This window comes from Dipodomys ordii, unplaced genomic scaffold (genome assembly GCF_000151885.1).
Source record: "Dipodomys ordii isolate 6190 unplaced genomic scaffold, Dord_2.0 Scaffold131, whole genome shotgun sequence".
Classification (NCBI taxonomy): Eukaryota; Metazoa; Chordata; class Mammalia; order Rodentia; family Heteromyidae; genus Dipodomys; species Dipodomys ordii.
This window is the reverse complement of record NW_012267347.1, coordinates 3,491,907-3,504,334: the sequence shown is the minus strand read 5'-3', so window position 1 is coordinate 3,504,334 and position 12,428 is coordinate 3,491,907. Positions and strand designations below refer to the sequence as shown.

The window sequence follows — 12,428 nt, the reverse complement described above, 5'->3', positions numbered from 1 at the left end:
GGACGAAAGTATCTAACTTTTAAGAAATGCTTCAGATCAACCAATACACACACACACACACACACACACACACACACACACACAACTCTGCAAAGGAGAAGCGCATTTATTTTCTCAGCACTCACGGAATTGGGATGTGGGACAATCCTGATTGACACAGAGCTTTCCTACTTCCTTTTTCTATTTCAATAAAATCCCTGCTGAACCACAGTGTCCCATTCCAGCTTCCTGATCTATGCAGACACAGCTGCTCTAAGGACCTGAGCTATATCTCAGCTGCATCTGACTATTGCTGGGAGCCCTTCTTGTGTCCATCCTCATGATGCTGTGGTCACTTCTTCTGGTCTTTGGTGAGTAGGATGCTGGAGAAGGCTGAGGCAGAGCCAGTCCAGGGCTGCCCAAGAAGCATCTTGAGTGCAGTTTGTCTTCTGGGACCCGATGAGAAGGGGTAGGGTGCTGCTTCTAATTCAATATTAGCAGGTATCATGCAGGTAGGTAGTGAGCAGAGCAAGGTTGCTAGGAAAAGCAAAAGACTCTATATCTCTTTGCCAAAGACTGATGCATTATGAATATTTAATATCATTTCAGCTTTGATCTCTAGGGTCATTGGAAAACTTAGAAAGGCCATCCAAGGAATTTTCTGTGAGAGTGAGTTCTTCATTGCTCAAGCCTTCCTTCTACATCAAGCCATCGTTTCTTTGGCTGAACTCTTACCATACAACTTAGATTTTGGATAGGCTTCCAGTCTTGCTACATGAAATCGTCGTAGCTTTTGCCCATAAATCTGAGTCTTATTGTGGACCCAAACACAGCAGTAATTCTAGAATCAGGGAAGAGGGAAAAAAGCATTGGTCGAGTATGAGAAGCACCTGGTTTTCTCTCAGAATCCTTCCTGGCATCTATGTTGCTCACAGCTAGTCCATGGGCCTCAGAGAAAATAGCCAGGGTACTTTTAAAAGAAGATAGGAGAGGGACTGGGAAGGTGGCTCAGTGGTAGAGCGCTTGCCTTGCATGTATGAGGCCCTGGGTTCGATTCCTCAGCACCACATAACCAGGAAAAAAAAGCCAGAAGTGGCGCTATGGCTCAAGTGGTAGAGTGCTAACCTTGAGCTGAAGAGCTAAGGGACAGCACCCAGGCCCATAGTTCAGGCCCCACGGCCAGACCCAAAAAAAAAAAAAAAAAGATAGGAGAGAAGATAATGAGTAATGAAACTTCTGAGAATTTACCTGCAAAATGGCTGACTTCTGGTAATGGAAAATGATTGTGTTTATAAACTGTTAGGAGTTATTAAATGAATACTGGTTTCCATAGGAGTGAAGTTTGGGAGAGAAAAAAGAAGAGAGGAATGGAAGGAGGAAATAGAGGGAGAGAGAGAGAGAGAGCAGATATAAGAGATGTAGAGGAGGCCAGATGTTGGTGGCTCACATCTGTAATCCTAGCTACTCGGGAGGTTAAGATCTGAGGGTCCTATTTTGACCAAAAAGTCCATGAAACTCTTATCTCCAGTTAATCAGTGAAAAGCTGGAAGTGGAGGTATGGCTTAAGTGGTAAAGCACCAGCCTTGAATGAAAAAGCCAAGTAAGAGTGCAAGCACTGAGTACAAGCCCAGTCCCAGTACCAGCAGAAAGAGTGATAGACAGACACAGACAGACAGACAGACAGACAACGGCGGTGAGGAAGAGACAGAAGGAAAGCCAGGAAGGAATTACTGCAGAGTTCTAGAGGTAACCGCTTTTTAGAACACATAAGGTTGCTGATCCTGTGGTAATATCTCTGATTCTGTTCCCTCACAGCTCCGGCAACTGTCCAGTCTTGTGAGTAACTCTTTGTGCTTTTATGTTTCTGGGAATCATCCTCACTTTATGAGGCATGGGAGGTGTGGCTTGCCCTGCCTCTTAGCTGAGGGCTGCAGGGATCTGGGCAAAGACAGGTGAAAACAAGCCAAGAACCAGTGCTGATCTCTGCGTAGCCTTGGCTCTGCACCTGGGGTGGGGGGAGGGGCCTCTCTGCCACATTAACATCTGCTTTGCCATCTCCCTGTCTAATGAGTAAGAAGAGCACAACCTGACCCTCTCAAAGCAATGAATTCTTCCCCCTTAACTGTTGAGCCTGAGATGGGAAAGAAGATAACTGTGAAGGGAAAGCAGACCAGGAAGTGTCTAACAGGGAAAGCAGTCTCTTTCAGGGCACTGGAGCTCACCAGCCCCTTCAGCAGCATTGGGGGAAGTGATGGAAAACATTGCTAATAAAGCAGCAGCAAGAGGCTGGGAAGATGCTCTGCAGAAAACAAGAATTCCTTTGCATCTCTTATTTGGATTGTAAACAATTGAATACCCAATTTACCTTTCCTTTTTATTAGAATTCTAATAGAATGAAATGTGATAGAGAAGAAAGCTTGGTTTTGTAGTAGCCTGGAAAGTTACATTTTCTTTGTGTTCATGCCTTTGAGAACAAATTCATTGTCTAAGGGGAAGGCTTGTATACCTAGCCTTGTAACTTTAAGCAGGAAGGCTAGGGTAAGGGGTCTCTGGAGTAGCCTAAAGATAACCAGTGAGCTCCAGGAAGTGATAGTAAATAAGTGCTTTGCATAATTGTCCCTACTTCTAGAGTCTGTAAGTAAAATGTCAAAAGTTAAAATGAAATACTTTAATATTCTAAAATATTTAAATGTCCTAAAAATTAAATATTTGCCAGATGTCAGTGGATTGTATTAATAGTCCTAGTTAAGATCTGAGGATCATGATGTGAAGCAACCCAGGCAAAAAATCTCTATAAGACTCTCATCTCCAGTTAACCCAACAAAAAGCCAGAAATTGAGTGATAGTTCAAGCCATAAAGAACCAGCTTTGAGTGAAAAAGCCAAGTAAGAGCAGAAGGTCCTAAGTTCAAGCCCCAATATTGGTACAAAAACAAAAACAAACACCAAAAATGTTTAAGACTACTAACTCAGGTATCTCACAGTTAAGTCTTTATCCCAGACTAAATAAAACCTAGTGTCGGAATAAAACTCAGTGTCAGAAATTTTTCCCTATCTCCTAGCTATCTCCTTGTCATTATTATTGACTTGTTCACATAGATTTTACTTCTCAAATATTTCTTTGTTCAAATTTAATTGTATCTCTGTAATGATCACTGAAAACTTTGCCCTATCTCAGAAAAAGAAACTATTTGGCCTCCAAAGTGTCTATCAATCTTTGTGCTTCCTGAATTTTACCTCCTGAATTTTACCTCTAGTCTAATGGTGTCCTTTAAACTGATTAAAAGGAGGAAAAAAAGGAATGTTGAAGTTATATTTGAACCCAAATGTTTGCTTTGCACTATCAAAAAATTCATCCCATGTTTCTATTGAATTACTAGCTTTGGTTTTTTTTCTTTTTGAGCGGGGGTCTGGTTGTGGGCCAGAACTCTGGGCCTGGGCGCTGCCCCTCAGCTCTTCAGCTCAAGGCTAGCACTCTACCATTTGAACCACAGTGCCGCTTCCAGCTTTTTTTCTGCTTATATGGTGCTGAGGAATCGAACCCAGGGCCTCATGCATGCAAGGCAAACGCTCTACCACTGAGCCACCTTCCCAGCCCTCATCCCATGTTTCTAGAATCTCATATGCATATAGGTTATATAAAATAGGTATAGATTTATTTTAAGATCCTATATTAAAATATGGACATGGGGGCTGGGAAGGTGGCTCAGTGGTAGATTCCTCGGTTTGATTCCTCAGCACCACATAAACAGAAAAAGCCGGAAGGGGGGCTGAGGCTCAAATGGTAAAGTGCTAGTCTACAGCTAAAGAGCTGAGGGACAGTGCCCAGAGTTCAGGCCCCATGACAGACCCCCCTCCCCCCCCAAAAAAAAACATGAACATGGTAAAATAGATGCAAAAATAAAAAAGTTCCTAGATGAGATGCATCATATACTATGGATGCTCTAAGTGCTTTACCCTGCCTCCATATCTGCTGGCTCTGGGGACTGTAGATCTAGATCTCATGGTGAAAGGACCACCTCTCTTTTGAGACAGGACTCTGCTAGGGAGTAAATCCAAAACAGCAAGCTGCTCATTAGCTTTCTGATGATCCTTATCTTCCTTAGGGAAGGGAAGGTCCCTCTCGCGGGGATCATCCATTCCCATGCACAGAAACTTTTGTAGACATTTCTAAAAGAGACATCAAATAGAGACCTTTAGAGACTGAAGATATACATCCCAGGGCTGATGTCTTGATGGCCCAGTTTCCTTCATAGGAAAGTCATTTGCATTAATTATACCACCACATGGAGTTTCTAAAGAATGAGACCGACTGAGAAAGTTAATCATGGTCCCTATGTGGGCATGAGGCCTCCTTGAATAGATGTAAGAAGAAGTAGAGAGGTTTATTTATTTATTTATTTATTTGGTATTAGTTCTTGTGCTTGAACTTAGGGCCTTGGCACTGTCCCTTAGGTTTTTTTGTTTAAGATTTGTACTCTACCACTTGAGCCATTTCCACTTCTGGCTGTTGGATGGTTAATTGAAGATAATAGTCTCAGGACTTTTCTACCTGGGCGGGTTTTGAATTATGATTCGTTTTGTTGTTGGTGGTAGTGGTTGTGATGCTTGAACTAGTGACTGGGCACTGAGCTTATCTGTTCAAGGCTAGCACTCTACCACTTTGAGCCACAGCACCACTTCCAGTTTTCTGGTAGTTACTTGGAGATAAGAATCTCATAGACTTTTCTTGTTCAAGCTGGCTTCGAACCTTAATCCTCAGATCTCAGCCCTCCTGAGTGGCTAGGATTACAGGTATGAGCCACCAGCTCCTGGCTTTGAACTGGGATTCTAGCCCTAACCTGGGAGGGATCATTGTAAATCTATTTGTTGGCAGCTGAAAAAAAATGGCATCAAAATCTATTAATAGACATACAGGTGACAGGATGTGCAGAGAACAAGAATGCCACTCACTGAAATAGAGCTCACCTTGGTTGAGTGGGAAAGCTCACTGAGCCCATTGATGCCAAGGCAGTGGGTGCCCTGCTTCTGGATTCATGCAGAGAGCCCAATCCCTTTCCTCGGTGATCAGAATCACAGAAGTGCTGGGGCAGCGGGGAAGCATGGTCACCACAGATATCTCGTTTCTTTTGCAGACTGGCTGAGCATCTACATGCCACGTGATGTTTATGAAGGAGACCAGGTGGTAATAAGATGCTCTGGGAATAATAATGGTCAAATAAGAAGACTAAAGTTCTACAAGGATGGAGCTCAGATCGTCACCTACAGTAGTGCCTCAAGCTATACCATTTCCAATGCAAAGCGCAGTGACAGCGGCTCCTATTACTGTAAAGCAGACAGAGAACTTTTCCTATTTGTAGAAGCGACAGAAGAAACAAACTCTGTGTGGCTCAGTGTCCGAGGTGAGGGCCCTTCTCTTCAAGTGTCCGAGTCTGGAAAGAGGAAAAGCCTGTGTGGGAGAAACGGGACAGGGTAGTGAAGACCATTCAGGGAGGGAGATGAGCTGTGTATCCTTGAGTCTGGGTCTGTGTGCCTTGCTCACAAAGGACACTACTTGTAGGCCACTACTCCACATTCCATCACTAACAGGGGTCTCTGTTCCCTTCTGCCCTCCAGAGCTGTTTCCTGCACCTATGCTGACAGCCAGCTCCACCCAGCCCACCGAGGGGAGCTCAGTGACCCTGACCTGTAGCACCCGGCTCCCTTCAGATAGATCAACCACCCAGTTGTACTTCTCTTTCCTCCGAAGCGGCCACACCCTGCAGTCAGGCTGGAGATCAGCATTTAACATCTCAGCAATTTGGAAAGAAGATTCGGACTACTACCAATGCAAGGCAAAGACAGCATCTCACAGTGTTTCCAAGAGCAGTGCACAGTCCTATCTCGACGTGCAGAGTGAGTGAGTCCCAATGGGCTGGGCAGCCAGGGAGAGCCGGGACACCAGCCACGTGATAGGCTCTTTTCAGCTACGTAGCCTGATCCCTGTGAGTGTGGGGACTACCAAGGCTCACCAGGGCTCTTCTCTAATAGTTTCTGTGGGGGGCATTATTTCCTAATAACTTTGCTCTCTCTGGCAGAAAAGTAATCATATCAACCTCCTTTACCATACGGTCGGCACTGAGGTATGTTCTTTCACAGCAAGAAGTGAATAAATCACTTTCTCTGTCTGCAAGGGGTGACCACCAGCTACAAGGCACAATATAGAGCAATGAAAGCATAAGGAATAATAATAGAAAACTACAAGACCAATCCCTGGTGCTTATAATGGATCGCCATAGGCCAGGCCTGAACTCACGCTGAGGTGTTTTGTTCTAGAACCCTGTGCCGTTCGTATATAACTGAAGAAGGAAGGAAGGACAATTTACCACGTCTAAGGTGCAGTTCAGAGCAGTTTAACATTTCATCTCCCTGTAGCATACTTTTCAGTGTACTAGTATAGTACAGAAGGTACTATAAGTATACCTACTCTACAGATAAAAATATGGAAAGCATAATTAAGAGTCTTGGAACCAGGTGTGGTGGCTGGTGCCTGCAATCCCAGCTATGTGAGAGGTCCTCACCTTAACCAATAAGCCAGACAGTTATGTGGGAGGGCAGAGGTAGGAGGATCTTGGTCAGAGGACAGTCCAGGCAAAGAAGCAAGACCTTGCCCAAAAAAATAAAGTATAAGAGGGGTGGAGGCATGGCTCAAGTGGTAGAGTGCCTGTCTAGCAAGGTTAAGGCTAACAATACAAGCCTCAGTAGCACACACACACACAAAGACAGACAGAGATACACAGAGATCAAGAGATAGAAACTTGTCTCAGGTAATCTAGTACACAGGACTGGAATTTGATTCTGATCTCTGGCTTGTATACTCTTCAAACCTCCTTGCTCATTAATGTGGAGGGTAGGGCAGGGTCATTATTGATCATCAAACTATAGAGTTGGTCCTAGGTAATGTCTCTAAGAATGTTCTCTTCCCTCCAAAACACTTGGGCCAGTGGGATGGACTTCAAACATTCAATTCCAGACAACCCACCAACCATGATGCTCAACAAGGGCTACTAAGACTCCATCCCTACCCTTACCTTTCCCCTGCCGGGCCCTCACCTGCCATCTCCTGTTCCCAGGGATCCCTGTGTCCCAAGTCTTCATGGAGACCCAGCCCCCAGGAGGCCAGGCAGTTGAAGGGGAGACACTGGTCCTTGTCTGCTCCGTGGCGGAAGGCACAGGGTATACCACGTTCTCCTGGCACAGGGAGAACATGAAGGAGAGTCTGGGGAGGAAAACTGAGCGTTCCCAGAGAGCAGAGCTGGAGATCCCTGCCATCAGGGAGAGCCATGCCGGCGGCTACTACTGCACAGCTGACAACAGCTACGGCCCTGTCCACAGTGAGGTGGTGACCATCACTGTGAGAGGTGAGTAGCATTCGGCTCCTGGCAACTCCCAACTGGAGTCAGTTTCCTTCTGTGGCAGTGAGGATGGTACAAGATGATAAAAAAAAAAAAACAACGATTAAGGACATGAAGAGGAAACATGGCAGTGGCAACAGTGATGGAGGGGCTGAAGGAAGGAGAGGAGATGGGAGAGGTGGCAGGTTACATGGAGTGGTCAGAGGCATGGATTGTAGAATGCTTCATCAGAGCTTGTCAAAGCTCTGCAAGAGCCATCTCTGCAGAGGGTGCTTACCTTAGGAAAGAATTCAGGAACTTAGGCTGTGCCTCGTGAGCCCTTGAGTGGGTTGTCACACCACCCTCTGCCTGTGTCAGTTCCAGTGTCCAGTCCTCTCCTCACCTTCAGTGCTCCTGGAGCCTTGGCCTTCATGGGAGATGTAGTAGAGCTTCATTGTGAAGACAGTAGAGCATCTCCCCCCATTCTGTACTGGGTTTTTCATGAAAATGTCACCCTGGGGAAGGCCTCAGCACCATTTGGAGGAGGAGTATCCTTCAACCTGTCTCTGAGTGCATGGCATTCTGGGAACTACTCCTGTGAGGCGGACAATGGCTGGGGGTCCAAGCGAGGTGCGGTGGTAACACTCCATGTCAAAGGTAGGATGTATTCAATGTCTCCTTTCAGAGAACCTGTTGCAGTTAGACCAAGCCACATTCGTGGTTCCTTTCCACTGGATGTGCTCACCCCTTAGGGAATCAGAGTTCTACTAGGGCCATTCATTCTCTTAACAAGTGTATCACTAGCAGTCTACTATTTCTTATTTCTCCTTTACTTTTATAACCATATATACATGACATAAGCAAAATCGAAACAAAACAACCCAGACTGGGTGTGATGGCCTATGCCTTTAGTCCCAGCTACTTGGGATGCTAGATAGGAATTTAAAACCCATATTGGCAACACATCAAGAATCTGCCTCAACAAAATTAATTCAATTAGTTACCAAATAGGCAGATATTAGAGATTAATCAGTCTATAAATGTCCCCATTCTGCCCTCTACAGAAAAAAGAGACTATGATTGGCACTGTCATCCATGAAGTATGGAACATTAAAAAAAAGTAACTTATTTAACCTTAGGCTTTTCCAAATTGCAGCCCTCTTTATTTTTATTTTTTGGGGCTGGTACTGGAACTTGAAGGCAAGACCTTTCCTATCACTTGGCTTATTCACTTAAGTCTGACATTCTAGTTATTGAGCCACTTCTGGCTTTGGGGTGGTTAATTAGAAAGAAGAGTCTTACAGACTTTTCTGCCCAGGCTGGCTTTAAATTGTGATCCTCATATCTCAGCCTCCTGGGTAGCTAGAATTACAAATGCGAGTCACCATCACTCAGTTATTACCTGCATATTTAGAAAAGACCTTATTCTGGTCTTTCCTGTCTTAAAGATTTTCTTCAAGTATAATTTCATTGTTATTACTAAGGTGTTACCATTTCACAGGTCAGGTCATGAGTATATTGTTTCTGGACAACATCACCCTTTCTTTTGCTTTCCCCTAGTTTCCCCTCCCACCCTTGCCTACAAGTTACACAAGTCATTTTCCACAGTGTCTACTGAATAGCATGATTGCATGTGTTCAGCCTTCTTCTGTAACTTTTGTCTTTAAGATTTTTGAGCTCGGGCTGGGAAGGTGGTTCAGTGGTAGAGCACTTGTCTTGCACGCATGAGGCCCTGGTTCAATTCCTCAGCACCACATAAGCAGTAAAGCCAGAAGAGGTGCTGTGGCTCAAGTGGTAGAGTGCTAGCCTTGAGCTGAAGAGCTGAGGGACAGCGCCCAGGCCGAGAGTTCAGGCCCCATGGCTGCAACCCCCCCCCTCAAAAAAAAAAGAATTTTGAGCTCAAGAAAATGGAACCATTAACCTTTGTGCCTCCTCTATCCCTTTATAGTCAGAGTGAAATCTAGAGTTGTTCTCTGGGTCTCCCTGAGAGGGGGGACTGACAGGCTGGCTGCAGCAGATGATAAGGAGGTGGGACAAAGCCAGGGCTCGTACCTCTGCTTTAGCAACCCCCCTGCCCCCACTCCCACACTTCACCACCATCAGACAACCCCTCTCAACACGGAGAAGACTGTGCATTCTGACTGTGCTCTAACCCTCTCTGTTGGCAGAGGCCCCTCCCAAAGTCCGTCTGACAAACGGTGCCCACCGCTGCGAAGGACGGGTGGAGGTGGAACGGGAAGGCCGCTGGGGCACTGTGTGCGATGACGGTTGGGACCTGAAGGATGTGGCCGTAGTGTGCCAAGAGCTGGGCTGTGGAGCAGCCAAGCACACCCCTGCAGCCATGCTGTACCCCCCAGCGGCAGGCACGGCCCTGCCTGTGCTCATTCAGGTGGCCCTGTGTAACGGGACAGAGCAGGCTCTGGCTGCCTGTGAGCAAGTGGACACCTTTGACTGTGGCCATGATGAGGATGCAGGGGCTGTGTGTGAAGATGGGTAATGGCAGAGCCTGGGAGGAGGGTACAGAATGGTGGACAAACCCACCTCTGATGGCTGCCACCATCATTTCTACTTTGTGCAACCACTGTACCTTTCTCCTTCAGAACCAGCCACCCAGCCAGGTACTGGTGACTCACATGTATAAAATCTTAGTTACTCAGAAGACAGTTCATCCAGTGTGGATGGAAAAGTCGATGAGATGCTTATCTTTTATTTCTTTTTTTTCTTTTTTCTTTTGCTGCTCATGGGGCCTTAACTCTGGGCCTGGGCGCTGTCCCTCAGCTCTTCAAGGCTAGCACTCTACCACTTCAGCCATAGCACCACTTCTGGCTTTTTCTGCGTATGTGGTGCTGAGGAATTGAACAAGGACCTCTGCATGCAAGGCAAGTACTCTACCACTGAGCCACCTTCCCAGCCCCAGAGATGCTTATCTTTAATTAACCACCAAGAAGCTGGAATTGGATCTGTGTCTCAAGTGGTAGAGTGCTAGCCTTGACAAGCAAAACAAAACAAAACAAAAACCCTAAAAGACAGTGCCAAGGCCTTGAGTTCAAGCCCCAAGACCAACACCAGAAAAAAAAAAACCATTCCTCCATTCACATTCCTCAGTAGCATGAGGTCAGGACAGCTCTATCAGTTCACTTTAGGTTGGTCCTGAGTCATAGAAGACTCTCCTGTGTGCTCATATTATTAGTCCTTATCTGCCATCTCAAAAGACAAAGTATTAGTATTCCTTTGGCTGTGCGTTAGGGCATAGTGCCAAGAAAATAATTATGAAGCCATAGAATTACATAGTTTGAGTGGTTTTAATCAAGGTGACACTTCTTACATAATTCTGTAATCACCTCAGCTCTTCTGAGATCTCTCCCAAACGATTGTATTCATCAGATTGAAGCACTGGCTTTTAATGGGAAAGGATGGGGCTTTGGAGGGGATGTTGGAAAGGCACTGGGTTGGCCAAGAAAGTCAGGCCACACACCATATAAGCTGAAGTTCCCTAATGGTGAGAGGAAAATGAAGACATGTTTAGACTCCTGCAGCTCCAAAAAGTCTCCACAGAGCCTGTGACTAGAATGGAACCCAGAGAGACTCTTTTCTCCAGCCCCAGCCCCATGGGGCTTCTAGATGCCATATGCCAGGGTACAGGGTAGTTTTTCAGAGGTCCTTAATCAGAAGAAAGTCTTCAGAACCACAGGTCCATGTGCATTCTGCTGTAAAGGCTGCAGAAATAGAGTCAGGACTAAGGAATAAATGAAGAAATAAACAGGTATGTTAGGCCCTACATTTAATAGACATGTGGACATACAAAACAAATTCTGCAAAAGAAAATGCAAGTGTTTAAACTTATTTTTAAGTTACCAGAAAGAGACTTGCTTTCAATTTTTTCCTCCTTAAAATGCCTGCATGTTTAAAATTTTATTAACATAAATTAATTAATGAAGGGGTTTCATTATGATATTTACAACATGCATATAATGTGCTTTGATCAAATTCTCCCTGTCTATATTGCTTTTTCTTAACCACTCTCCTTCCTTCCATTATAGGCATAAAACATATACAAAAAAGCAGTACACAATAAAGAAATAAATCATCCAAAATTCTCATACACAAAAGTAGCTGCTGTTCTGGTACTTTCAAGGTTTAATAAATAATAAATGTACAAATGAATACATATTTGAATTTATTATTCTATAGGCTGTACATTATAGTGCTTATTAAATTTAACTATACAGTGTTAAAGGAAATCCACAGAGAAAACACACATACACATATGTGTGTGCTATCTTGAAATTTGAGTAAAAATGTTTACACTAAAAATTTTTTAATCCTAAAATTGACCTTTCAAGGAAGATTCTAGCTGGGTGCTTGTGTCTCACACTTGTAATCCTAGCTACTCAAGAATCTAAGACATCCTGGGCAGAAAAGTCTATGAGACTCTTATCTCCAATTAAACGGCAAAATGCCAGAAGTAGAGGTATGGCTCAAGTAGTAGAGCACTAGCCTTGAGTGAAAAATAGCTTGGGGCTCAGTACCAGCACAAGAGCCAGTGAGCAAGCAAGCAAGGAAGAAAAGGAAGAAAGGAAAAAAAGAAGGAAGGAAGGAAAGAAAGAAAGAGAGAAAGAAAGAAAGAAAGAAAGAAAGAAAGAAAGAAAGAAAGAAAGAAAGAAAGAAAGAAAGAAAGAAAGAAAGAAAGAGGAAAGAGTTCTGATTCAATGCCAGGCGCCAGGGCTCATGCCTGTAATCCTAGCTACTCAGGAGGCTGAGATCTGAGGATCACAGTTCAAAGCCAGCCTGGGCAGGAAAGTCCATGAGACTATTATCTCCAATAAACCACTCAGAAAACAAGAAGTGGCACTGTGGCTCAATTGGTCGAGTGCTAGCCTTGAGCTGAAGAGCTGAGGGACAGCATCCAGGCCCAGAGTTCAAGCCCCACAACTGACCAAAAAAAAAAAGAAAAGAAAAGAAAAAGAAAGAAGGAAGGAAAGAAAGACAGTCCTGATTCAAAAAGGCTCTTTGATATAATTGCCTTTATTGGTTTGGAGAAGGCACACATTTATGGCTTCTTTCTTTTAAGTGTGCC

At 44.6% G+C, this 12,428-nt stretch overlaps 1 protein-coding gene across 1 annotated transcript; it reads left to right on the top strand.

Annotated features, from left to right (window-relative positions):
* Nucleotides 1–271: 271 nt before the first annotated feature.
* Nucleotides 272–10,085, top strand: LOC105996459 (Fc receptor-like protein 2). Its single transcript, XM_013030542.1, has 7 exons — nt 272–350; nt 1,795–1,815; nt 5,114–5,380; nt 5,595–5,873; nt 7,091–7,378; nt 7,730–8,008; nt 9,520–10,085. Exons 1-7 carry the CDS (start codon nt 320–322, stop codon nt 9,846–9,848), a joined length of 1,494 nt encoding a protein of 497 aa, XP_012885996.1. The 5' UTR covers nt 272–319; the 3' UTR covers nt 9,849–10,085.
* The last annotated feature ends 2,343 nt before the right edge of the window (nt 10,086–12,428 follow it).

Excerpts from the sequence above, each read along its gene's own strand:
- LOC105996459 (XM_013030542.1), top strand. The coding sequence starts at position 320 with ATGATGCTGTGGTCACTTCTTCTGGTCTTTG. Across the intron at positions 351-1,794 it reads GTCACTTCTTCTGGTCTTTG|CTCCGGCAACTGTCCAGTCT; the intron begins GTGAGTAGGATG and ends GTTCCCTCACAG. Across the intron at positions 8,009-9,519 it reads GGTAACACTCCATGTCAAAG|AGGCCCCTCCCAAAGTCCGT; the intron begins GTAGGATGTATT and ends CTCTGTTGGCAG.